The following is a 24,561-nucleotide window of genomic DNA, read 5'->3' as shown; positions in this document are numbered from 1 at the left end:
TCCCCTGTCACCCAGTCCCTTGTCACCCAGTCCCCTGTCACTCCGTCCCTTGTCACCCAGCCCTCTGTCACCCAGTCCCCTGTCACCCAGCCCGCTGCTGTCACCCAGTCCCCTGTCACCCAGTACCCTGCTGTCACCCAGTCCTCTGTCACCCAGTCCCCTGCTGTCACCCAGCCCCCTGTCACCCAGTCCCCTGCTGTCACCCAGTCCAAGTGACAAGTGACACGCTGAATCTGGTGACGGGATGGGTGGCAAGTGACACACTAAATCTGGTGGCAGGGGACGGATGGCAAGTGACATGCTGATGCTCTCCGGCGCCCCCTACCTCTGGCCACATGCGGTATTGCATGCAATTGAAGTCAATGCGGAACAAATTATTTTAGTTTCCATTAACTTCAATGGGGAAACTCACTTTGATATGTGAGCGCTTTCATATCTGTCTTATCTTTATATAATACGCTCTTTAACCAGTTAACCACCAGCCGCCGTCATATAACGGCGGCAAGGTGGTTGCTTAACTGGGGGCCGCCGTTCTGTAATGGCGCCCAGCAGAATTAGTAATGCGCGCCGCCTCGGGCGCGCACAAAGAAAATTTGTGCGCGCCGGGTCTATGAGACCCGGCGCTACACAGATCACGGTAACTGACCGATAACCGCGGTCTTTTACCATGTGATCGCGCCGTCCAATGACGGAGCGATCACAGGTAAACAAACCGGCGTCATTTGATGACGCCGGGTTCCTCCCTCCTCTCGCTGTACCGATCGGTACAGTGTGAGAGGAGAGCGCGGATGGCAGCAGCAGTGTGGGATGGATCTGTGACTATTGCAGTCACAGATCCATCCATCCCTGCTCAGCCATCCCTGCATTAACCCCTGCAATACTCTGCCTTCCCTGCGCAATACTCTGCAATGCTCTGCCTTCCCTGCGCAATTACTCTGCAATACCCCCTGCGCAATACTCTGCAATACCCCCTGCGCAATACTCTGCAATACCCCCTGCGCAATACTCTGCAATACCCCCGCGCAATACTCTGCAATACCCCCGCGCAATACTCTGCAATACCCCCGCGCAATACTCTGCAATACCCCCGCGCAATACTCTGCAAAACCCCCGCGCAATACTCTGCAAAACCCCCGCGCAATACTCTGCAAAACCCCCGCGCAATACTCTGCAAAACCCCCGCGCAATACTCTGCAAAACCCCCGCGCAATACTCTTCAATACCCTTGCGCAATACTCTGCAATACCCCCGCGCAATACTCTGCAATACCCCCGCGCAATACTCTGCAATACCCCCGCGCAATACTCTGCAATGCCCCCGCGCAATACTCTGCAATACCCCCGCGCAATACTCTGCAATACCCCCGCGCAATACTCTGCAATACCCCTTGCGCAATACTCCACAATACCCCCGCGCAATACTCTGCAATACCCCCTGCCAGTACTCTGCAGTACCCCTTGCGCAATACTCTGCAGTACCCCCGCACAATACTCTGCAATACCCCCTGCGCAATACTCTGCAATACCCCCCACACAATACTCTGCAATACCCCCCACACAATACTCTGCAATACCCCCCACACAATACTCTGCAATACCCCCCACACAATACTCTGCAATACCCCCCACACAATACTCTGCAATACCCCCGCACCAATACTCTGCAATACCCCCCGCACAATACTCTGCAATACCCCCCGCACAATACTCTGCAATACCCCCCACACAATACTCTGCAATACCCCCGCACAATACTCTGCAATACCCCCCGCACAATACTCTGCAATACCCCCCACACAATACTCTGCAATACCCCCGCACCAATACTCTGCAATACCCCCCACACAATACTCTGCAATACCCCCCACACAATACTCTGCAATACCCCCGCACCAATACTCTGCAATACCCCCCCGCACAATACTCTGCAATACCCCCCGCACAATACTCTGCAATACCCCCCACACAATACTCTGCAATACCCCCGCACAATACTCTGCAATACCCCCCGCACAATACTCTGCAATACCCCCTGCACAATACTCTGCAATACCCCCCACACAATACTCTGCAATACCCCCCACACAATACTCTGCAATACCCCCCACACAATACTCTGCAATACCCCCCACACAATACTCTGCAATACCCCCCACACAATACTCTGCAATACCCCCGCACCAATACTCTGCAATACCCCCGCACCAATACTCTGCAATACCCCCGCACCAATACTCTGCAATACCCCCGCACCAATACTTTGCAATACCCCGGCCAATACTTTGCAGTACCCAGAAAATACTCTGAGGAAAAAAATTCGTTTTAACCACTTCCCGCCCACGTCATATGAGGTCCTTGAATTTGTGCAGGGATATCTAAATGATGCCTGCAGCTACAGGCATCATTCAGATATCATTTTTTTCAGCCGGCGATTCTCTACACCTTAAGAACGATCATGGCTGCTGTTCCGCCTCTTGATCGTTCTTACGGGAGGCAAAAGGGGACGTCCCCACTCCCTTTGCCCTCCGGTGCTTCTTCCGACTCACCGCTGCGATCGAAGCCAGGATCGTTTTTTTTTTTTTTTTTTTCAGGCTTCCCAGCCTAGAGGTGAGATGTGGGGTCTTATTGACCCCATATCTCACTGTAATGAGGACCTGTCATGCTATATTCCTATTACAAGGGATGTTTACATTCCTTGTAATTGGAATAAAAGTGATCAAAACATTTATTTTTGGGGAAAAACGTGTCAAACTAAAATAAATAAAGTAAAATGAACAATAAAGATAAAAAAAAAATATTTAAAGCGCCCCTGTTCCCGCGTGCTCGTATACAGAAGCGAATGTGCACGTAAGTCCCGCCCACATATGAAAACGGTGTTCAAACCACACATGTGAGGTATCGCTGCGAACGTTAGAGCGAGAGCAATCATTTTGGCCCCAGACCTCCTCTGTAACTAAAAACATGTAACTAGTAAAAACATTTAAAACGTCACCTATGGGGATTTTTAAGTAGCGAAGTTTGGCGCCATTCCACAAGCGTGTGCAATATTGAAGGGTGACATGTTGGGTATCTATTTACTCGGCGTAACTTCATCTTTCATATTATGCAAAAACATTGGGCTAACTTTAATATTTTTTTTTTGAAAAAGCACAAAACTGTTTTATTTCCCAAAAAAATGCGTTCGAAAAATTGCTGTGCAAATACCATGCGCGATAAAAAGTTGCAACGACCGCCATTGTATTCTCTAGGGTCTTTGCTAAAAAAGCATATATAATGTTTTGGGATTCTATGTAATTTTCTAGCAAATAAATGATGATTTTTACATGTAGGAGAGAAATGTCAGAACTGGTCTGGGTGCTCCAGAACGCCTGATGGCGCTCCCTGCATGTTGGGCCTCTGTATGTGGCCACGCTGTGTAAAAGTCGCACACATGTGGTATCGCCATACTCGGGAGGAATAGCAGAATGTGTTTTGGGGTGTAATTTGTGGTATGCATATGCTGTGTGTGAGAAATAACCTGCTAATATGAAACTTTTGTGGAAAAAAAATAAAAATAAAAAAAACCTTGATTTTGCAAAGAATTGTGTGAAAAAATGACAACTTCAAAAAACTCACAATGCCTCTTTCTAAATACCCTGGAATGTCTTCTTTCCAAAAAGGGGTCATTTAGGGGGTATTTGTACTTTTCTGGCATGTTAGGGTCTCAAGAAATGAGATAGGCCGTCAGTACTTCAGATGTGATCAAATTGATCAATTTTCAGTAATTGGTACCATAGCTTGTAGACCCTATAGCTTTCACCCAGACTAAATAATATCCAATTTTTTTTTTAACCAAAGATATGTAGCAGTATACATTCTAGGCCAAATTTATGAAGAAAAATTCATTTTTTGCAAAATGTTATAATAGAAATGAAGAAAAATTCATTTTTTTACAAAATTTTCGTTCTTTTTTCATTTATAGCGAAAAAAATAAAAACCGCAGAGGTGATCAAATACCACCAAAAGAAAGCTCTATTTGTGGGAAAAAAAGGACAAAAATTTCATTTGGTTACAGTGTTGTATGACTGAGTTATTGTCATTCAAAATGTGAGAGCACCGAAAGCTGAAAATTGGTCTGGTTATTAAGTGGGTTTAAGTGCCCAGTTGTCAGGTGGTTAAATGTTTCTTTAAAATGTATGGTTTTCTCTTTTATAAAAAAAAAATAATTATAATAAAAGTGCAAAAAAACACCCTCTCTTTTGTAGACGCTATAACTTTTGCGCAAACCAATTAATAAACGCTTATTGCGATTTTTTTACCATAAAAATGTAGAAGAATACGTATAAGCCTAAACTGAATTTTTTTTTTTTTTATATATTTTTGGGGGATCGAATACAACAAAAAGAAAGCTCTATTTGTGGGAAAAAAAGGATGTCAATTTGGTTTGGGTGCCACGTCGCACCACCACGCAATTGTCAGTTAAAGCGACGCGGTGCCGAATCGCAAAAAGTGCTCTGGTCGGGAAGGGGGTAAATTCTTCCGGGGCTGAAGCAGTTAAGTTTAAAATGATAACGCACTGCAGACTCACCTGAAAAAATGCCTCGATATGGAACGAGGTCTCATATGCTGAATCCCACTCAGATTTGGGATTCAACTTTTTGTTTCGGACTGCATTCAGTGAACTGCCATAGGTAGAGTCCAGACAAAATATCACTCTCCCTTCCATTTTGAAATGAGTCAGGATAGTTTGTTTCGCCTCTTCACTCTTGACTTGGCAAATTTTTTCAACCATAGCCTTAAAAAAAAAAAAAAGGAGCAACAGAGAGATGAATCTACAAGACTCTTAACATACTACATACACAATGTAATATAAATGGGCAATGTAATGTGAATGTATGTACATATCCAACCTATACCAGGGTTTTCTTGACATCGTCTAGATCAGCCATTCTCAGCCAGGGTTCCGTGTAAGCCTAGGGTTCCTTCAGAGGTTGCTTCACTAAATCTAACTAGTCCCATACCTCCCAACCGTCCCAGATTCGCTGGGACCGTCCCGGAAAATCCCGGTGTCCCGCAAATCCAGGCTGAATTCCGCAGCGGAGCCCTGTGCCTGAAAAAATTCCACCACTTGTCTCCACCTGTCAATGTGCGCCACACTGCAGCTGAGACTTGCTCAGTGCCCAGCCGGCACAGACCCCCCACCTACACTGCATGCTAGGTCACCTGCCCGTTCTACAGAATGGGAGAGGAGGGAAGCCTAATCTGCTTTACCTCCTCCCAAAGTCCCCCTGTGTCCGCCCACAAACCCTGTTGTGCAGCCAATCCTGTGGCTGTGAAGGGGTTGTGTGGGCAGGAATTTTGATGCAGTGCACACGATTTTACTGCCCGAGCCTCTGGAGAACAGCCAGCCTAAGGTGAGTGAACTCTCCCCTCTCTCTTTTTTTTGTTTTCCATGTACCGTAGTGATCCTCTCTGCCTTCCATGTGCTATAGTGATCCTTCCTTCCTGCCTGCCTTCCATGTACCATACTGTTCCTCCCTGCCTTCCATGTGCCTTAGTAATCTTTCTTTCCTTCCTTCCTTCCATGTACCATAGTGATACTTCCTGCCTTCCATGTGCCTTAGTGATCTTTCCTGCCACCCATGTGCCATAGTGATCCTTCCTGCCTTCCATGTGCCATAGTGATCCTTCCTGCCTTCAATGTGCCATAGTGATCCTTCCTGCCTTCCATGTGCCACAGTGATCCTTCCTGCCTTCCATGTGCCACAGTGATCCTTCCTGCCTTCCACGTGCCATAGTGATTTTTCCTGCCTTCCATGTGCCACAGTGATCCTTCCTGCCTTCCATGTGCCACAGTGATCCTTCCTGCCTTCCACGTGCCATAGTGATTTTTCCTGCCTTCCATGTGCCACAGTGATCCTTCCTGCCTTCCACGTGCCATAGTCATTGTTCCTGCCTTCCATGTGCCTTAGTGATCCGTCCTGTTATCCATGTGCCATAGTGATCCTTCTTGTATTCCATGTGCCATAGTGATCCTTCTTGTCTTCCATGTGCCATAGCGATCCTTCCATGTGCCATAGTGATCCTTTCTGCCTTCCATGTGCCATAGTGATCTTTCCAGCCTTCCATGTACCATAGTGATACTTCCTGCTATCCATGTGCCATAGTGATCCTTCCTGCCTTTCATGTGACATAGTGGTCCTTCTTGCCTCCTATGTACCATAGTGATCCTTCCTGCCTTCAATGTACCATAGTGGTCCTTCCTGCCTTCCATGTACCATAGTGATCCTTCCTGCCTTCAATGTGCCATAGTGATCCTTCCTGCCTTTCATGTGCCATAGTGATCCTTCCTGCCTTCCATGTACCATAGTGATCCCTCCCCTTCGTTCATATACCATAGTGATCCCTCCCCTTTGTTCATATACCATAGTGATCCTCCCTTCCATATAACAGTGATCAATCTCTCGCTTTAATCTCTCTCCCTAATGCTGCATACACACGATCATTTTTCAGCTTGTAAAAAGCAAAGTTTTCAGCCTCTAGAAAAAATGAAGTTTTTTCCAACTTCATCATTAAAACGACGTTGCCCACACACGATTGTTAAAAAAAAATTCTCTAGCAAAGCGCGGTGACATACAACACGTACGACGGCACTATAAAGAGGAAGTTCCATGCGGATGACGCCACCCTTGGGGCTGCTTTTGCTGATTCCGTGTTAGTAAAAGACGATTTGCGCTTTTCTGTCTGTTACAGCGTGATGAAGGTGCTTACTCCGTTATGAACGGTAGTTTTACCAGAACGAGCGCTACCGTCTCAAAACTTGCTTCTGAGCATGCGCGGGTTTTTTATGTCGTTTAAGCCCACACACGATCATTTTTTACAACCCGAAAAACGACATTGTTTAAAACGTCGGTTAAAAATGCAGCATGTTCGAATTATTTTTTTGTCATTTTTCAGAACCAGAAAAATTATGTGAAGCCCACACATGATCGTTTTAAATTACATTTTTTTAAAACGTTGTTTTTTTACATGCCGAAAAATGATCGTGTGTACGCGGCATGAGGATTGGTTCACACTGGAGACTCCAGCTTGTGGCACAGCAAAAAAACTATATTTTATAGGTACAAGAAAGCCGGGTTTTGTTTAACCACAGCCCTTAAACCGTCCCACTATCATGTTTGGCCACAGCAACATTTTTCTGTGGCGCACAGAGAGCACCGCAGGTCACCATCTCTCTGAAATGTCCCTCATTCTCAAATTAAAAAGGTGGGTGGTACGTAATCCTAGCACCTATCTAGGGCGGTGCTGCATACAGTATATGATGGGCAGTGCGTGCAGCAAGCTTCAAGCAGCTTTGTTAAAACCTTTAGGGCTCATTCACATAAAAAGTAGGTGACCGTGCCTCCCGCCCCCCAACCACCAACCTACACACAGAAATGCAGCTGCTCAGGGCAGAAATGAAACAAGACAGGGCGGCTGCCAAATTCAACCCATTCAAGTGAATGAGGCTGCACTGCCACCGCCCTGCAACCACATGATGCACTGCAGTGTGGTTGGTCCTTACCAAACGCCCTCTAAAAAAATTTGCTTTTTTCAGACTTTTTTAACTTGATAATCCTGTCACTAACACATTTCTTGTCCTAGGATGACAACCGTAATGGGCAGCAATCTCACCTTGTGTGTTAGAATCATGTAACACTGTGTTAGGACATAACACCTCTATAACACCTCCACCCTTGTTCACCATAACAAGGGGAGGTGTTTGGTATTCCATGGAGCTAGCAGAGAAAAATGCTAACTGATACAGTCCAAATTTCTGCTGGATGGACAAATATTTTTTTTTTTGGCAACTGATAATTTAAACAGACCAAAAGGTAGTGTGAGAAGTGATATAAAAGACAAAAATAGTACCTACCATTCTGATGCTCCATGCCAGAAATTGCAAGTAACAACAAAAGAACAATAGGTTGTGCTGGTATGATACATGGATATGGGCTTTCTTACTACAGTGGAACCTCAGCAGGCCCGGACTGGGACAAAAAATAGGCCCTGACCCTGCAAAACTTGGGAACGGAGGGCCAAATCCTCAAAAATCCTGCCTAACTTAACTTTTCCCATTTAAGTTACACTGACTTAAAATTTCTACCTAAGTGCCCGATCCACAAAGCACTTACCTAGAAATTTCAGGCCGTGTAACTTAAATGTCTCCGGCGCAAGGCGGTCCTCTTCTGCAGGGGGCGATGACAATTTAAATGAGGCGCGCTCCCGCGCCGGCCGTACTGCGAATGCTCGTGATGTCATTTTCCCGACGGGCAGCGCGCGAAATTACATTACGTCGGGCTTTGTGGATTGCGACGGGACAATAAAGTTGCGTCGGGTAAAAAAAAAGTTACGCGCCGGGAAAAAAAATTCAAAATAAAAAAAAAATCGCGGCGATCGAAAAAAAGATCTGTTTTTACAAGGTGTTACTAGTTTACACTTTGTAAAAGCAGAACTAATTTTACGCATGCAAACGTAAACTTACGCAGAAAACACAAAGCTGAAAAGCTTTGTGGATCTCCGTAAGTCCTCATTTGCATACGCAAAGCGGCATTTCAATGAGAAATGCCCCCAGCGGCGGATGCGGTACTGCATCCTAAGATCCGACAGTGTAAGTCTCTTACAGATGTCGGATCTTCTGCCTATCTTTGGAAAACTGCTTCTGAGGATCAGTTCCAAAGATAGGCACAGGGATACGCAGGCTGAACAGCAGTTCCGCCTGCGTATCCCTTTTGAGGATTTGGCCCGGAGTCTTTCCGAGGTTTGCCGAGGTGAGCTGATGTGTCCTCAGGCCTTTCCGGCCGTTTCCGAGGCACTCCCCACCTCTGGCCACATGCGGTATTGAATGCCATGGAAGTCAATGCGGAACAAATTATTTTCATTTCCATTGACTTCAATGGGGAAACTCTCTTTGATATGCGAGTACTTTGGATCACGAGCATTCTCCTGGAACGGATTATGCTCGTAATCCGAAGTTCCACTGTATATACAGGTGTAAGGATTTTCATGTGGCTTTAAATGTGGCTGATACTTTGTCACATTAAATGACAATTTGGATTTAGTGATTTAGGGCCAGATCCTCAAAAGGGATACGCCGGCGTATCTACTGATACGCCGGCGTATCTACTGATACGCCGTCTTATCCCTGTTTCTATCTTTGGAACTGATCCACAGAATCAGTTTCCAAGAGATAGACAGAAGATCCGACATGTGTAAGAGACTTACACTGCCGGATCTTAGGATGCAGTACCGCATCCGCCGCTGGGGGCATTTTTCGTCGAAATGCCGCTTCGGGTATGCAAATTAGCACTTACGGAGATCCACGAAGCTTTTACGCTTCGTTTTTTCTCCGTAAGTATTAACTGTTTACACCTTGTAAAAGTAGACCCTTCTGTCCAGCGACGCGTTTTTTTTTTTGTTTTAAATTTTTTTTTTTTCGCCGTATCTTTTTTTTTTCCCGACGCAACTTTATTGACCCAACGCGATCCACAAAGCTCGGCGTAACGTAATTTCGCGCTATGCACGTCGGGGAAATGGCGTCACGAGCATGCACAGTACGGCCGGCGCAGGAGCGCGCCTAATTTAAATGGGAATCGCCCCCATTTGAAGAGGAACGCCTTGCGCCGGTGGAATTTAAGTTACACAGCCGAAAATTTCTAGGTAAGTGCTTTGTGGATCGGGCACTTAGGTAGAAATGGGAAATTTTACGTTACGCCGGCTCTTTGTGGATCTGGCCCTTAGTGGTCAGTTAAAGTGGAGTTTCCATCCCCAAATTTTTTTTCATTATTGTGCTCATTAGACCTAAAAAATTAAAAAATCTGCCTTTGGAATCACCTAGGATTCTGACATCATCTCCCTCTAATGCTCCTGGGAAATGTGTGTAATCATTTCCCAGGATGCAGTGCGCTACCCAATTATCACACCCCATCCAAGACTTCCAGGAAGTAAGTGCTTGTGGGTTTCACAATGCCCACAAGCAAAATGACAACGGTGTGGACAAAGTTTTATAAACTATCTTTTTTGAATAACTATGCGGAGCGGCGGCGGATTGTAAAATAGTAAGTGACCGGATTTATATTATAAAAACGCATGATGAAAGGACATACATTTAAAAAATGCTAATTGTGGTTGGAACCCCGCTTTAAATTGGCAGAAAATTGTAGTAATACAGAAAGGTCAGCCCTACCTTGGCAGTTCTGCAGAGATTTGGAAATTCCTGGAAGTGGTTGGTAGCGATATTACTAAAAGTTGATCGGACGAGTGCTAAAAAAGCAAAATAAAGAATTTTATCAAGTGTTTGTAGGAATGAAAATTGGAACATTGAATATCCATGAATCATTCTTCATTGTAATATATAACTGCCCTCTCTGGTCATTCTCCCTTACTTCCCTTATTGCCCCCTTGTTAACATTTATTTCCATGCCCACTCTTCACTCCTTTCGTTATTCTCTCGCATTTCTATTCATGCCTGCTTGCTACCTCCTGTGATCATTCTCCCTCACTTCTACCTATGCCCAATGTTCACCTCTTTTTATTAGACATGTGCAATTAGTTTCGTTCTGAATTCGTTTTTCAACAAAATTCAACAAATTTGTTCATTCTGAGAAATTTGAATTGTTGAAAACCCGTTTAACGGATTTTTCAGAAATTCGGAAATCCGAAAATAAGAATGAAGATTCAGAAGAACGAAAATCCGAAAACTCCAAAACCCGAACTATTACTATTAAATTATAGCTATTGGAAATTTCCATTCAAAATTAGTTAGTGATCGTAACGAATAAAATGTAATCCGAAGTTACGAATTATCCGAAATAAGGAATGCGGCATCTAAACGAATACAAAGGTAATGAATTAATAATAATAAATAATACTAATAATAATAAAAACGTTTTATCATTATTGTTTATTATTATTATTTATTTGTTTCATTCCATTTGTTTTGGTGGGGGGGATTCGTTATTTCGGATAATTCGTAACTTCAGAAAAAATTGTATCTGTTACGTTCAATAACAGCCAAATTTGAAATGAAATTCCAATACCTATAATTGAATAGTTATTTTTGATTTTCAAATTTTCAGATATTTGTTCTATCTTCGGATTTTTGTTCAAATTTTTGGATTTTCAAATTTTTGAAATTCCGAATTTTCTAATTAATGAAATAACGAATACTGCATCTAAACAAATGGAACCCTTATTCTACTTCAGTTCAACCCATACCTTCTCTCTGTGACCATGCTCTCCCACTTCTCTTCACGCACATTCTCCTCCCTTTGTTATCCCCCTTATTTCTTCTGTGCCCACATTTCATTATATACTGTCATCCTCCCCCACTTCTATCCATGTTCACTCTCCACCCTCTGTGATCGTTCCACCCCAAGTTTATCCATGCCTACTCTCTTCAGTCCTTTATTCTCCCCCACTTCTATCTGTCCCCATTCTCCACCTCCATGTTCACTCACAACTCTCTGATCATTATCCCCTACTTCTATTCACATCCACTCAGTACTCTGTGTGATGAGTCCCCCCTGCTTCTTTCCATGATCTACAACAAACCATATTTCTTTCATTGAACATTACACACTAATAAAATGCACAACAGAAAATGCTGACAATCCAAAAAAATGGAAGAGCTATTTAAACCACTTACATATTAATCATGTGGAATCATGTGCGTATGACTTTGTACACACCTGTGATATCATTCAGCTTTTGAACCGCTGGACCTTCCAATGTTATCATTTTTGTCTTGATAATAGCCGCAATTGTTCTGTAATTGTTAAGTCCTTTCAGTTCCTGCCCTCGCCACATCGTCTCGTAGGCATTTTCTTGACTGGTAATTTCCGCAGAGACTAAAAAAAAAAGAGAGACAGTTATTAATGTTCCAGAGTAGGGGCAGCTGGCTTATATGGCACACTGGCCTCAGGTATGAGCACGTGGTAATGAAGGACATCTAAGGCCCCGTACACACGATAGAATCCATCCGCAGATAAATCCCAGCAAATGGGTTTCAGCGGATAGATCCTATGGTGTGTACACTCCAGCGGATCTGTTTCCGTGGAGAAATCTCCTCTGGGATGGATTCCAGCAGATCGGATATTTGCTGACATGCACAACAAATCCATCTGCTGGAATCCATCCCAACGGATGGATCCGCTCGTCTGTACAGACTCACCGGATCCATCCGTCCAAAGGGATTCCCCGCACGCGTCGTAATGATTTGACGCATGCGTGGAATTCCTTATATGACAGCGTCGCGCCCGTCGCCGCGTCATAATCGCGGCGACGGCGCGACACGTCATCGCCAGAGGATTTCCGCGCGGATTTCAATGCGATGGTGTGTATACTCCATCGCATAGAAATCTGCGGAAATCTTTGAAAGGATTTATCCGTGGAAACGGTCCGCTGGACCGTATCCGCGGATAAATTCTCTCGTGTGTATGGGGCCTAAGTTGCCTATAACAACCATTAATTTGTTCCTCCATAAATCACTAGAAATACAGTATAAAACCAAGGTATACTTTTTTACTAAAAACATAAAATGAATGGTGATAGTTGTACAATTTTAGAGTTAGAATTATGTAATTTTCTAAAATGATCTAAAACCAGATAGCTAAAAGGTTACTGTTGAGTTCAAATGTCCAGGATGCACAACATTTTGCAAAGCACGAGGCACAATGAGAAATTTTTACAAATAATTGAAAAAAAAACCCCCAAAAAAACAAAATTTTTAACCACTTGCCTACCGGGCACTTTTACCCCCTTCCTGCCCCAGGCCAATTTTCAGCTTTTAGCACTGTCGCACTTTGAATGACAATTGCGCGGTCATGCAACGCTGTACCCAAACAACATTTTTATCATTTTTTTTCACAGGTTTAGGAGATATCTGGGGTAGCTACAGGTAAGCCTTATTATAGGCTTACCTGTAGCACTAGGTGGCCTGTAAGGGTTTACAATCACTTTAATGAGTCTGGTGCTCATCCGTATAAAGCCGCTGGTGTATAAACATGTGCAATTAGTTTCGTTACAAATTTTTTGTAAAAATTTGGCATATTCGATCATTCAGAAAAATCCGAAGTAACGAAAGACCGAAAAAAAAAAAACGAACATTCGAAAGTACGAAAATCCAAAATTCAGATATCCGAAAATTTGAAAATCCGTAAATTAGAAAATCAGATAGAACGAAATTCCGAAAATAAGAACGAAAATCTGAAAATTTGAAAGAACGAAAATGCAAAGAAAATAAGAACGAAAAGCCGAAAATTTGAAAATCAGAAAGAACGAAAATCAGAAAGTAAGAATGAAAATCTGAAAATTCTAAAATCCGAAATAACAAAAATCCAATACCTATAATTTAATAGTTTTTTGTTCTTTCGCATTTTCATTCTTTGGATTTTCAGATGTTAGAATCTGGATTTTCGTTCTTATTTCCTTATTTTCGTTCTTTCGATTTCTCCGATTTTCGTTCTGATTTTCGTTCTCTCCGATTTTCGAATTTGTGATTTTCTCATTTTTGGATTTTCGAATTTCGGATTTTCATTCTTTCAAATTATTACGAATGATCAAAAATAACAAATACCGCATCTAAACTAATGGAACATAACAAATGTATCCGAATTTATTCAAAATAAGAAAAAAATAAATGAATTAAATGAAAACAATATTTTTTTCGCCAGTGCACGTCTACTGGTGTATACAGTAAAGCTGCTGGTGTATAAGTTACTGTATGTGGCCAGAGGTTTGGTGGTGCTGGTGGCTCCTAGTACTTTCTGGAGAACTCGGGTCTTTCCCATGCATTTCCGAACGGCGCCAATCGGCTGCGATCGGCGACGTTCGGCTCCGGCACCCCCCACCTCAGGCCAAAAGCGGTACTGACTGAATGACTCGCAAACCGAGTTATGATTTTTAAAAATACAGTGCCCGTATTGCGAAACGCTCGATAACCGCATTACTTGCAATCCGAGGCTCCACTGTATTATAATTACAAAACTAGGATAAGAAATGCTGTAACTGCTGAAGCGAAATACAGAATAAAATAGAAAGTAAACAGAGATATATATATATATATATATATATATATATATATATATATATATATATATATATACAGAGAGTATTTCTCTATTAGGAAGGGGGAAGAAGAGGGAGATAGAGATAAAGCTTGCTGATATGTATTACAATGCTGGAAAAAAATATATACTGGATAAATATTCTGTCTGTAAATTCTATATTGTCTCATGATATTTTGTATTGGAAAATAAAATAAGGTATAAATAATTTAAAAACAAATTTGGTTGATTTTTTTTATTCAAATCAATAAATTTGAATCGGTCGAATCGAAAACTTTATATATTTTTTTTTTTATTCGAATGTGACAAAGTAAACAAACAAAAGAAAAATCTTCATCAAATGATTACAATGACTCTTTAACCTCCCTGGCGGGAATCACAAGTGTGGCTCAGGGTACCAAAAGCGGCAACCCCGAGCCACACTCGGGATCGCATTGCAGGATCCAGGGAAAGTTACTTACCTTATCCTCTGGATCCTGCAATGTCTCCCCGCTGTGTCTCTTCGCTTGAATCACAGTGCCGAGCTCTGTTCCCTGTGAGCGTTACGTTGCACGGGGACAGAATTCGGCGCCAAATTTAAAAAAATAAAAAAAACACAGTATATATACAGTACACTGTATCAAATTATTTTTACATCCCCTTTGTCCCTAGTGGTCTGTCCAGTGTCCTGCATGCAGGTTTATACTATAAATACTTTTCTTTTCCAAAAAGTGTCCATTTATGTCAAAAGTGGTTTTAGACCAGCTAAAAAACAGCGATAATAAATTTGAATCACTTGCAGAATTGAGCGATATCGATTTGTGGGGAAATTCGTCATCAAACAATAAAAGTAATGACAGCGATCCGAATGGAACTTTCCCTTTATAGTGCCGTCGTATGTGTTGTACGTCACTCGCTTTGCTAGAGCATTTTTTTTTTCACGATCGTGTGTAGGCAAGACCATTAAAAACTTAATTTTTTACAACCCAAAAAAACGTCCGTGTGTACGCGGCATAAGAATTACAGGCCTACAATATAAAACGCCAAATTTCCATGCAAAACAATTGTATCGCTTTCAGCATCAAAAATCTGACATAATCATACCGCCAGGGAGGTTAAATTACCATTGGCTTAATGCCGCGTACACTCGGTAGTTTTTTGGCATGAAATAAAATTACATTTTTAAAAAAGTAATTTAAAATGATTGTGTGTGGGCTTCACATAGTTTTCCGTCTTCTGAAAAACGACAAAAAAAAATTCGAACATGCTGCATTTTTTTATGTCTTTTTGAAAATGTTGTTTTTTGTGTTGTAAAAAATGATCGTGTGTGGACTAAAACAATGTTTTAAACCCGCGCATGCTCAGAAGCAAGTTATGAGACGGGAGCACTCGTTCTGGTAAAACTACCGTTCCTAATGGAGTAAGCACATTCATCACGCTGTAACAGACAAAAAAGCGCGAATCGTCTTTTACTAACAAGGAATCAGCTAAAAGCAGCCCAAAAGCGCATAGAACTTCCCTTTTAGAGTGCCATCGTACGTGTTGTACGTCACCGCGCTTTGTTCATCATTTTGAAAAAACGATGGTGTGTGGGGAAAATGTTTTTTTATGATGAAGTTGGAAAACGTCGTTTTTTTTCATGATGAAAAATTTCATTTTTTTTCATGCCGAAAAACGACCGTGTGTACGCGGGATAACAATTTCTAAATGGTACTCACACAAGCCTCGTATACATGGCCGTTTTTCCGACAGGAAAACTGCCCAAAAACCGCCTGACAAAAAGAGAACCAGCTCTCTTTTTTCCCCCGGGAAAACCAGTGGATATTTGCCCGGCAGTTTTTGGCAGTTTTCCTATGTGAAAAACTGCAATGGAGCATACACACGGTGTGGTGGAGTTAAATAAAATGATTATTTTTGTGTTTGTTACCTTTTCCTAAACCACTCAAATGTTGCTTTTCTTTCTTATATTGTTTTATTTCTTTTATTTCTTGATAAATATATATGTGTGTGGGTATATACTACAATATTACTTTCCTTAAATGAAGTGACAGAGTATAGAGTTAAAAAACCTTCAGGAAGTGATTAAGTGAAGACAGATGTTACTCACTCCTTCCATGACCCCCTCCATCGACTGAAGAAAGATGGCCCCCGTGAGTCTGAGTGAAGCCATGAGTGTGCCTCGTGCCAAGAATAAATGTCACAAGAAGGAAGGCCATATATGGACTAAGTCAATCAAATGCGCTCATATGAATGTCATTCTGTCTATAAAGCTGTGATAATAAAAGGGTTCGGCCTCTCTTGACGGTTGGACACACAGAAGCAAGCAGACTGTCCCTCGCTTTCTGCATGTTTTCATAATTTGGGTCAGAGGCAGAATGGGTTTTGCCCTGAGGTTATGTCAGGGGTTATCAATCCTTATCAACGGCTGGGATTCCCGACCAAAGCTCCATCGCAGTTTTTCTGTCGGGAAAACCTCTCGTGTGTAGGGGAAAGACTGACCGAGCAGGTTCTCGGCTTTCCTCTCTGAACTTTTCCCGTCGGAAATCCCACACGTGTGTACGGGGCAACACAGTCTTTGATTTCAGAAATAGGTTTACGGTTCGAATTCAACTGTAATTTGATGTAAAATTCGATTTGAAATTCGTAAATTCTGACAAACTTAGTTTAGTTATTAAGAGCCTTGGGTAAACTTTGTTTATACTGTAATTCGGGTATTCAGATATATCCGAATCTCCGAATAACTAAAAATTTGTCAGAATATTTATTCGGAACGAAACGACCTGCACATGTCTATTCCCCTTTATTCAGGGTTCCCAGAGCCCTTGTTACTTCAGAGTCTGCAGCATTTCCAATTACACTGTAAGGGCCCTTTCACATGGGCGGACCGATCAGACCATCCATTGTTCTGTATAAGGAGGTGGATGTAAACAGAGTGTCCGTTTATACCTGCCTGCATCCGATCAAATTTGCTGAAAACATACGGATGGGGATCCCATCCACCCTGGTAGATTAGATCAGTCAGATGTAAACAGAGTGTCTGTTTACCCGATCAAATTTGCTGAAAACATACAGATGGGGATTCCCATCCACCTGGATAGCGAACAGCGTGCTGTGTCTGTGTCCTCTCTGCACTATCGGAGCCGACATGGATTTGTCAGATACCTCGCTGAGCAGATGGATCCACTTGACGAAGTGAAAGGGGGAGCGCTGTGGACTGTAATGTAAAGGGGAACTATGGGAATCCTGATGTAAGGGGGTCTCTGCTCACCAAAGCCCCCATTTACATTACAGTCCACAGAGATCTTCCTTACATTAGTGTGCTCAGAGGATGGTGAGAAAGGGGGGGGGGGCACTCCAGTCACCAGGGATGGAGGCTGACTGCACATTTCCTACCCTAGATAGTTGCAGGCTGTTGGGCTTTCCCACACAACGATGTCGGACACTGAAATGTGGGTGGGGCCACGGACACACACAGGAGGAAGAGGAGCAGATCCAGCTCTCTCTCTCCTGTCTGTATGGGGAGGAGGAGGCGTTGGCTGCAGGGCCGATCCTAGGGTCACAGGCGCCTGGGTGCAGAAATATTTCTGGCACCCCACATGGGAGGGGCCATTTTACTAACTCCTCCCCTTTACCACTGTTTCTATGGCAACGACTCAACCACAGAAATGCTCCGCCACAAAGTCTTCATTACCCTGGGATCCTTACATGATCTCTTAACAATAAACAAAATACAGGAAGAGAAGCAGAGTACTTTATTGGGACCTGGAGAGGGGCCTCTGTGATGGACACAGAGAGGGATTCTGTTAGAAAAACCCCCAGACATATTACAGACATGATACAGGAGATGGTCAGAGACTGAAGACATAGTACAGGAGATGATCAGAGACTGCAGACGTAGTACAGGAGATGGTCAGAGACTGCAGACATAGTACAGGAGACAGTTAGACTGCAGACGTAGTACAGGAGATGGTCAGAGACTGCAGACATGATATAGGAGATGGTCAGAGACTGCAGACAATAGTACAGAAGATGGTCCATTAGACCCCTTTCACACTATAGGGGTTTTTCAGGCGCTTTAGCGTTAAAAATAGCGCCTGAAAAAAGCTTCATCTGCAATCCCAGTGTGAGAGCCCTGGTGCTTTTACACTGGAGCGGTGCGTTTGTGGGACGTCCAAAAATGTCCTGCAAGTAGCTTTTTTGAGGCACTTTCGTGTGTGTATACACAACAGCGCCCCCACCTCTGCAGGCGCCTGGGTGCAAACCACCCTGTGCACCCTGCCTAGGATCGGCCCTGGTTGGCTGTCAGTGCTGGCTATGGGCAGTGTGAGAGAGTGTAATAGACCTTCTCTGCTCATAACTTCAGCCAGCAACCCTGGAGTGGCGGAACGGTCGCAAGTGCGACTCTTGCTACCCTGGTAGTTCCACCACTGCTATTAGCTCCTTATGCAGCTGAGAAAAGAGAGCTGGGATGGGTTAGAAGCAGCAACACAGTACACCTCCCAGTGAATATCTGTTTAGTGGGTGTGTCAGGACAAGTCTGATCATTGAAGGAGAGCAGGCTGAGTTCCCAGCACGGCTAGAGGACTGACCACGCTGTGCCTTCATGCCTAGCGTGGTCAGTTTAAAAAAACATAGAAACACACAGGAACATCAATAATTTAACACAAAAGAAGCATTACAAAGAGAACAGGATACTTTTACATGTAAGTACATGGCACAGCAGGCACATATCAGGAATATGAAATGTTGGGTTTACATACTCTTTAAATACAGCCCTGCTGATCCCCTATCTTGTGGCCAGCCATCATGCTGTTGAACCTGCGGTAAATTAGCGTGGCTCTTTATTCGCAATACTCACATTTTAAGGTTGATTCTTTCAGAAGCTGCTCCCAGGAATTAAAGTGTTTTCGGATTTCATTACAAAGTTTCAGATGTCCAATAGTGACCTCTTCACCTTCGGAGGCTTGCTGAATCCCTTCATTGAACTTCATAATTTTCTATTGGCAAAAATAATTATAATTTGCATCATCCTACCCACACAACATCTGTCTCTAAACATTCACCCAAGGTAAAGCAATGGCAAAAATTGCAATACAAGACTTGAAAAAGAACTGTAATTTAAAGCGGTTAAACCCAAATGCAAATATGTATTATATTGCAGCTTACCAATTCTCAGATTTGGTGGCTGCATTTTTTTTTTCTACTTTTTTTAATCTGACGATCCAACCAGTAATGCTGTGTACACACAATCAGATTTTCTGTCGGAAAAACCTTGGATTATTTTTCTGACGGAATTCCGCTCAAGCTTGGCGACCACACAAAAGTTCTCTGAACTTTCGTCCGTGAAGAACGCAGTGACGTACAACACTACGACAAGCCGAGAAAATACTTCCCAGAATGCGTTGAATTGTTTCCGAGCATGTGTCGGAATTTTGCGCGTTGGAATTGCTACAGACGATCGGATTTTCGGAAAATTTAAGAACCAGCTCTCAATCTTTTGTTGGCGGAAATTCTGACAGCAAAAGTCCGATGGAGCCTACACACGGTCGGAATTTCCGTTCAAGAGCTCACATCGGACTTTTGCTGTCGGAATTTCCGATTGTGTGTACGGGGCATAAGTCTGTTGTTTTTCAAAAGCTCAAGCTCTCTAGCAGTATGTATTAGTTCATATGGGTGAGACAAACCATTTAACACATTTTTATTATTTATTTTATTCAAAACTTTTTTTTAACACTGTCTCTAACTTTTTTCTTTATCAACTTTATTACTTTTAAAAGGGATGAACAATATTTCTTGTGACAGCATGGGCTGTGGCAGGCAGGGGCGGACTGACAACTCATGGGGCCCCCGGGCAATAGAAAATTATGGGGCCCCTGGGCTTACAGATGGCCACCATGCCAGGAGGTAGTGCAGAGGCGAGGCAGCAAAAATCTCAGGATTTTCACATCAAAAGCATGTCGGTTTCGTACATATCAGGGACAGATGTAAAAAAAAAACACAGATTTTTACATACTGTCCCTGGTTTTACTGAGCCTGGCAACCCTGATGGGGCCCCCTAGTGGCATGGGGCCCTCGGGCAGTGCCCAAGAGCCCCAATGGTCAGTCCGCCCCTGGTGGCAGGTCCTCTTTTTGGAGAGATATGGGGTCTTTTAGACCCCAAATCTTTCCTGTGGGCTCCAAAGCAGCTGATAAGAAACAGATCGGTCTGAACGGCTGCTTCCCTGGCCGGTAAAAGGTCAGGTAAACAAAGAGCCGAAACCATAAGTTACAAAATCCTTGTAACTTTTGGTTTTCTGGGGTCACAGAGCGGGGGGAAGGAAATCGACAGTTCCTCTCTCTGTGTATTGCTGCCTTGCCGCCAGTTGCATCGCTCCTGGGCTCCCTGATCAGATGCCAGAGCCTGGGAAAGGTAGCCGTGGGAGGGAGGGGGGGCCCATTCTGCCTCCCGTAGAAGTGATCGAGTGGCTGTTTAGCTATTCTAATCACTTCTGGTAAAGATTGAATCACTAGCTGAAAATGTTCATACCAGGATAATGTCTGCAGGTGCAGGCATCATCCAGGAATAACCACTTAGTCCGAGGGCGTCATATGGGCGGGAAGTGGTTAATAATAGTGATTACATAGTCACGGCTAGGGAAGGGGTTCCGGGCATATGAGGTATGTCCAGGGTAATTTTGCTTAATTAGGGTGTATTTTTATGCTCTAGATCAGGGGTGTAAAACTCAATGCGGTCCACATGAGCATTATGGTTGCCCTCAAAGGGATGTTGTATCTGTACGACATAAAGAATATATACCGTGTTTCCCCGAAAATAAGCCCGGGTCTTATATTAATTATGCCAACAAAAGACACAGTAGGGCTTATTTTCGGGGTAGGTCTTACCATGTAATGTGCTGTCTTCTCTCCCCCTCTCCCTCCCTGCCTGTCAGGAATCCCCAGTGTGAACTGAGTTAAAATGCTTGTACAATCCTATAATCCACTCTATTACAGTAGTATATAATGTACAATGTGTGTGTTTCTGTAATATAATTGTGCCAAATACATTTGTTATAGCGCCGCTCTGTGCTTCTGTTACCCACAGGAGCTCTCTTCCCCCGCAATTATATTACAGAAAGACACACATTGTACATTATATACTACTGTAATATAGTGGATTAGAGGAGTTTACAAGCATTTTTAACTAGGGCTTATTTTCGGGGTAGGGCTTATATTGCAGCCCTCCTGGAAAATAATGCTAGGTCTTATTTTTAGGGTAGGTCTTATTTTTGGGGAAACAGGGTATATATCATATTAACCACAAATTACATTTATGATCAGGCCATTTTTTACGATACAGCACTGCGTTACTTTAACTGACAATTGTGTAGTCGTGCAATGCTGTAACCAAATAAAATGTAAGTCCTTTTTCCCCACAAATAGAGATTTCTTATGATGGTATTTGATCACCTCTGCGATTTCTATTTTTTGCACTAAAAACAAAAAAAGACAGACAATTTTTTTTACTTTCAGCTATAAAACATATCCCAAATGAAAATTTAAAAAAAATCGATTTTCTTCATCAATTTAGGCCAATATGTACAGTGCCTTGAAAAAGTATTCATACCCCTTGACATTTTCCACATTATGTCACGTTACAACCAAAAACGTAAATGTATTTTATTAGGATTTTATGTCATAAGCCAACACAAAGTGGCACATAATTGTGAAGTGGAAGGAAAATGATGATTTTTTTTTACAAATAAATATCTGAAAAGTGTATTCAGCCCCCTTTACTCTAATGCCGCATACACACCATCACTTTATGTGATGAAAAAAAACGACATTTTCTGTGAAGTAAAAAATGACGTTTTTGAAACTTCAATTTTCAAAGACGATTTTGCCCACCATCGTTTTTTTTTTCACAATGCTCTAGCAAAGCGAGGTTACGTTCACCACTTTTTTCCATTGAAGCTCGCTTCATAACTTGCTTCTGGGCATGCGCGGGTTTAAAAACGTTGTTTTAAACGTCGTTTTTTGCTACACACTGTCAATTTTTGTGAAACAAAAAACAACCTTTGTCGTTTTTCACAAGACATAAAACAAAGTTTTCCCCCACACACGGTCATTTAAATTGACGTTTTTACAAATGTTTTTTTTTTCCATCACATAAAGTGATGGTGTGTACGCGGCATAACACCCCTAACTAAAATCTAGTGCCTTCAGAAGTCACCTAATTAGTAAATAGATTCCACCCGTGTGTTATTTAATCTCAGTAGAAATACAGCTGTTCTGTGAAGCCCAAGAAGTTTGTTAGCGCACCTTAGTGATCAAACAGCATCATGAAGACCAAGGAACACACCGGACGGGTCAGGGAGAAAGTTGTGAAGTATAAAGCAGATTTAGGTTATAAAAAAAATATCCCAAGCTTTGAACATCTTACGGAGCTCTGTTCAATCCATCATCTGAAAATGGAAAGAGTATGGCACAACTGCAAACCTACCAAGACATGGGCGTGCACCTAAACTGACCGGGCCGGGCAAGGAGAGCATTCATCAGAGAAGCAGCCAAGAGGCCCATGGTAACTCTGGAGGAGCTGCAGGGATCCAAAGCTCAGGGGGGAGAATCTGTCCACAGGACATCTATTAGTCGTGCTCTCCACAAATCTGCTCTTTATGGGAGAGTGACAAGAAGAAAGACATTGTAGAAAGAAAGTCATAAGAAGTCCTGTTTGCAGTTTGTGAGAAGTCATGTGGGGGACACAGCAAACATGTGGAAGAAGGTGCTCTGGTCATATGAGACCACAATTGAACTTTTTGGCCTAAAAACAAAACGCTATGTGTGGCGGAAAACTAACACTGCACATCACCCTGAAAACACCATCCCCACTGTGAAACATGGTGGTGGAAGCATGATGTTGTGGGGATGCTTTTCTTCAGCAGGGACAGGGAAGCTGGTCAGAGTTGATGGGAAGATGGATGGAGCCAAATACAGGACACTCTTAGAAGAAAACCTGTTAGAGTCTGCAAAATACTTGAAACTGGGGTGGAGGTTCACCTTCCAGCAGGACAATGACCCTAATATACAGCCAGAGCTACAATGGAATGGTTTAGATCAAAGCATATTCATGTGTTAAAATGCTCTAGTCAAAGTCCAGACCTAAATCCAATTGATGTTCACAGACACTCTCCATCCAATCTGACAGAGCTTGAACTATTTTGCAAAGGAGAATGGGCAAAAAATGCACTCTCTAGATGTGCAAAGCTGGTAGAGACATCCCCAAAAATACTTGCAGCTGTAATTGCAGAGAAAGGAGGTTCTACAAAGTATTGACACCTTTGAAATATTTATTTGGAAAACCATTTAGGCCCCTTTCACACGGACGGATAGAATGGTGCTTTCAACTGCAGATTTTACTGCAGCTAGAAGCACACAATGCTTTCCTATGACCTCATTCACACACTACGGTTACCTGCGGTTTTGTGCGGATAGAAAATATAGAACTGGATGCGTCCAGCTGCGAAATCCCGCAGCTATCGGCACATAACCGCAGGTAATCGCAGTGCACTGTGTCAGCTGCGTTTGGTATGAATCATGAGGGGGAACTCCACGCCAAATTTCAAATGAAAAACCGGCATGGGTTCCCCCTACAGGAGCATACCAGGCCCTTGGGTCTGCTATGGATTTTAAGGGAAACCCCATACGCCGAAAAAACGGCGCAGGGTTCCCCCCAAAATCCACACCAGAACCGTATCCAAGCAGCCCGGTCGGTCAGGAAAGGGGGTGGAGACGAGCGAGTGCCCCCCTCCTTAACTGTGCCAGGCAGCATGCCCTCAACATGGGGGGTAGGTGCTTTGGGCAGGGGGGCGCCCTGTGGCCCCCCCCACCCCAAAGCACCTGTCCCCATGTTGATGAGGACAGGGCCGCTTCCCGACAACCCTGGCCGTTGGTTGTCGGGGGCTGCGGGAGGAGAGCTTATTGGAATCCGGGAGCCTCCTTTAATAAGGGGGTCCCCAGATGCCGGCCCCCCACCTTAGGTGAATGAGTATGGGGTCTTCACCGCCGTCTAATTCTCTTCCGCCGGGGGGGGGGTGGTCCCGGTCTTCACTCCTGGCTGGTTCTCTTCCGCAGGGGGCCCCCTCTCTATTAGCTCTTTTACGAGGGGGGGGGGGTGCCCGGGCTTCTGCCGCCGCCACCTTCTTCTTATCTTCTATTCTTCGATGTTGACACGTCGCTTCCTCCCGCTGTAATGCCGTGTGTGCGGCTCGCACCGATTTATATAGGGCTCTTATGACGTCACAGTCCCAGCATGCTCCGGGTGGTACACACGGCATTACAGCGGGAGGAAGCGACATGTCAACATCGAAGAAGAAGCCGGCGGCAGTGGCAGAAGGCGACAGAAGCCCGGGCACCCCCCCTCATAAAAGAGCTAAAGGAGAAGGGGGCCCCTGGCGGAAGAGAACCAGACGGTGGTGAAGATCGGGACCACCCCCCCCGGCGGAAGAGAATCAGACGGCGGTGAA

General features: G+C 43.5%; 1 protein-coding gene across 1 annotated transcript in view; it reads right to left on the bottom strand.

Annotated features, from left to right (window-relative positions):
• Window positions 1-24,561, bottom strand: part of LOC120927974 (interferon-induced GTP-binding protein Mx1-like) — a 103,346-nt gene that overhangs the window by 3,088 nt on the left and 75,697 nt on the right. Inside the window, exons 10-13 of the mRNA XM_040339009.1 lie at window positions 18,921-19,059; window positions 11,708-11,866; window positions 10,204-10,280; window positions 4,567-4,773 (exon numbers count right to left, since the gene is read on the bottom strand). Coding sequence (XP_040194943.1) covers window positions 4,567-4,773; window positions 10,204-10,280; window positions 11,708-11,866; window positions 18,921-19,059 — 582 coding nt within the window. The remainder of the gene's footprint in view (window positions 1-4,566; window positions 4,774-10,203; window positions 10,281-11,707; window positions 11,867-18,920; window positions 19,060-24,561) is intronic.

The sequence above is a fragment of the Rana temporaria genome, chromosome 2 (genome assembly GCF_905171775.1).
Source record: "Rana temporaria chromosome 2, aRanTem1.1, whole genome shotgun sequence".
Lineage (NCBI taxonomy): Eukaryota > Metazoa > Chordata > Amphibia > Anura > Ranidae > Rana > Rana temporaria.
The sequence above is the reverse complement of the archived record's forward strand: the minus strand, read 5'-3'. Positions and strand labels throughout refer to the sequence as shown.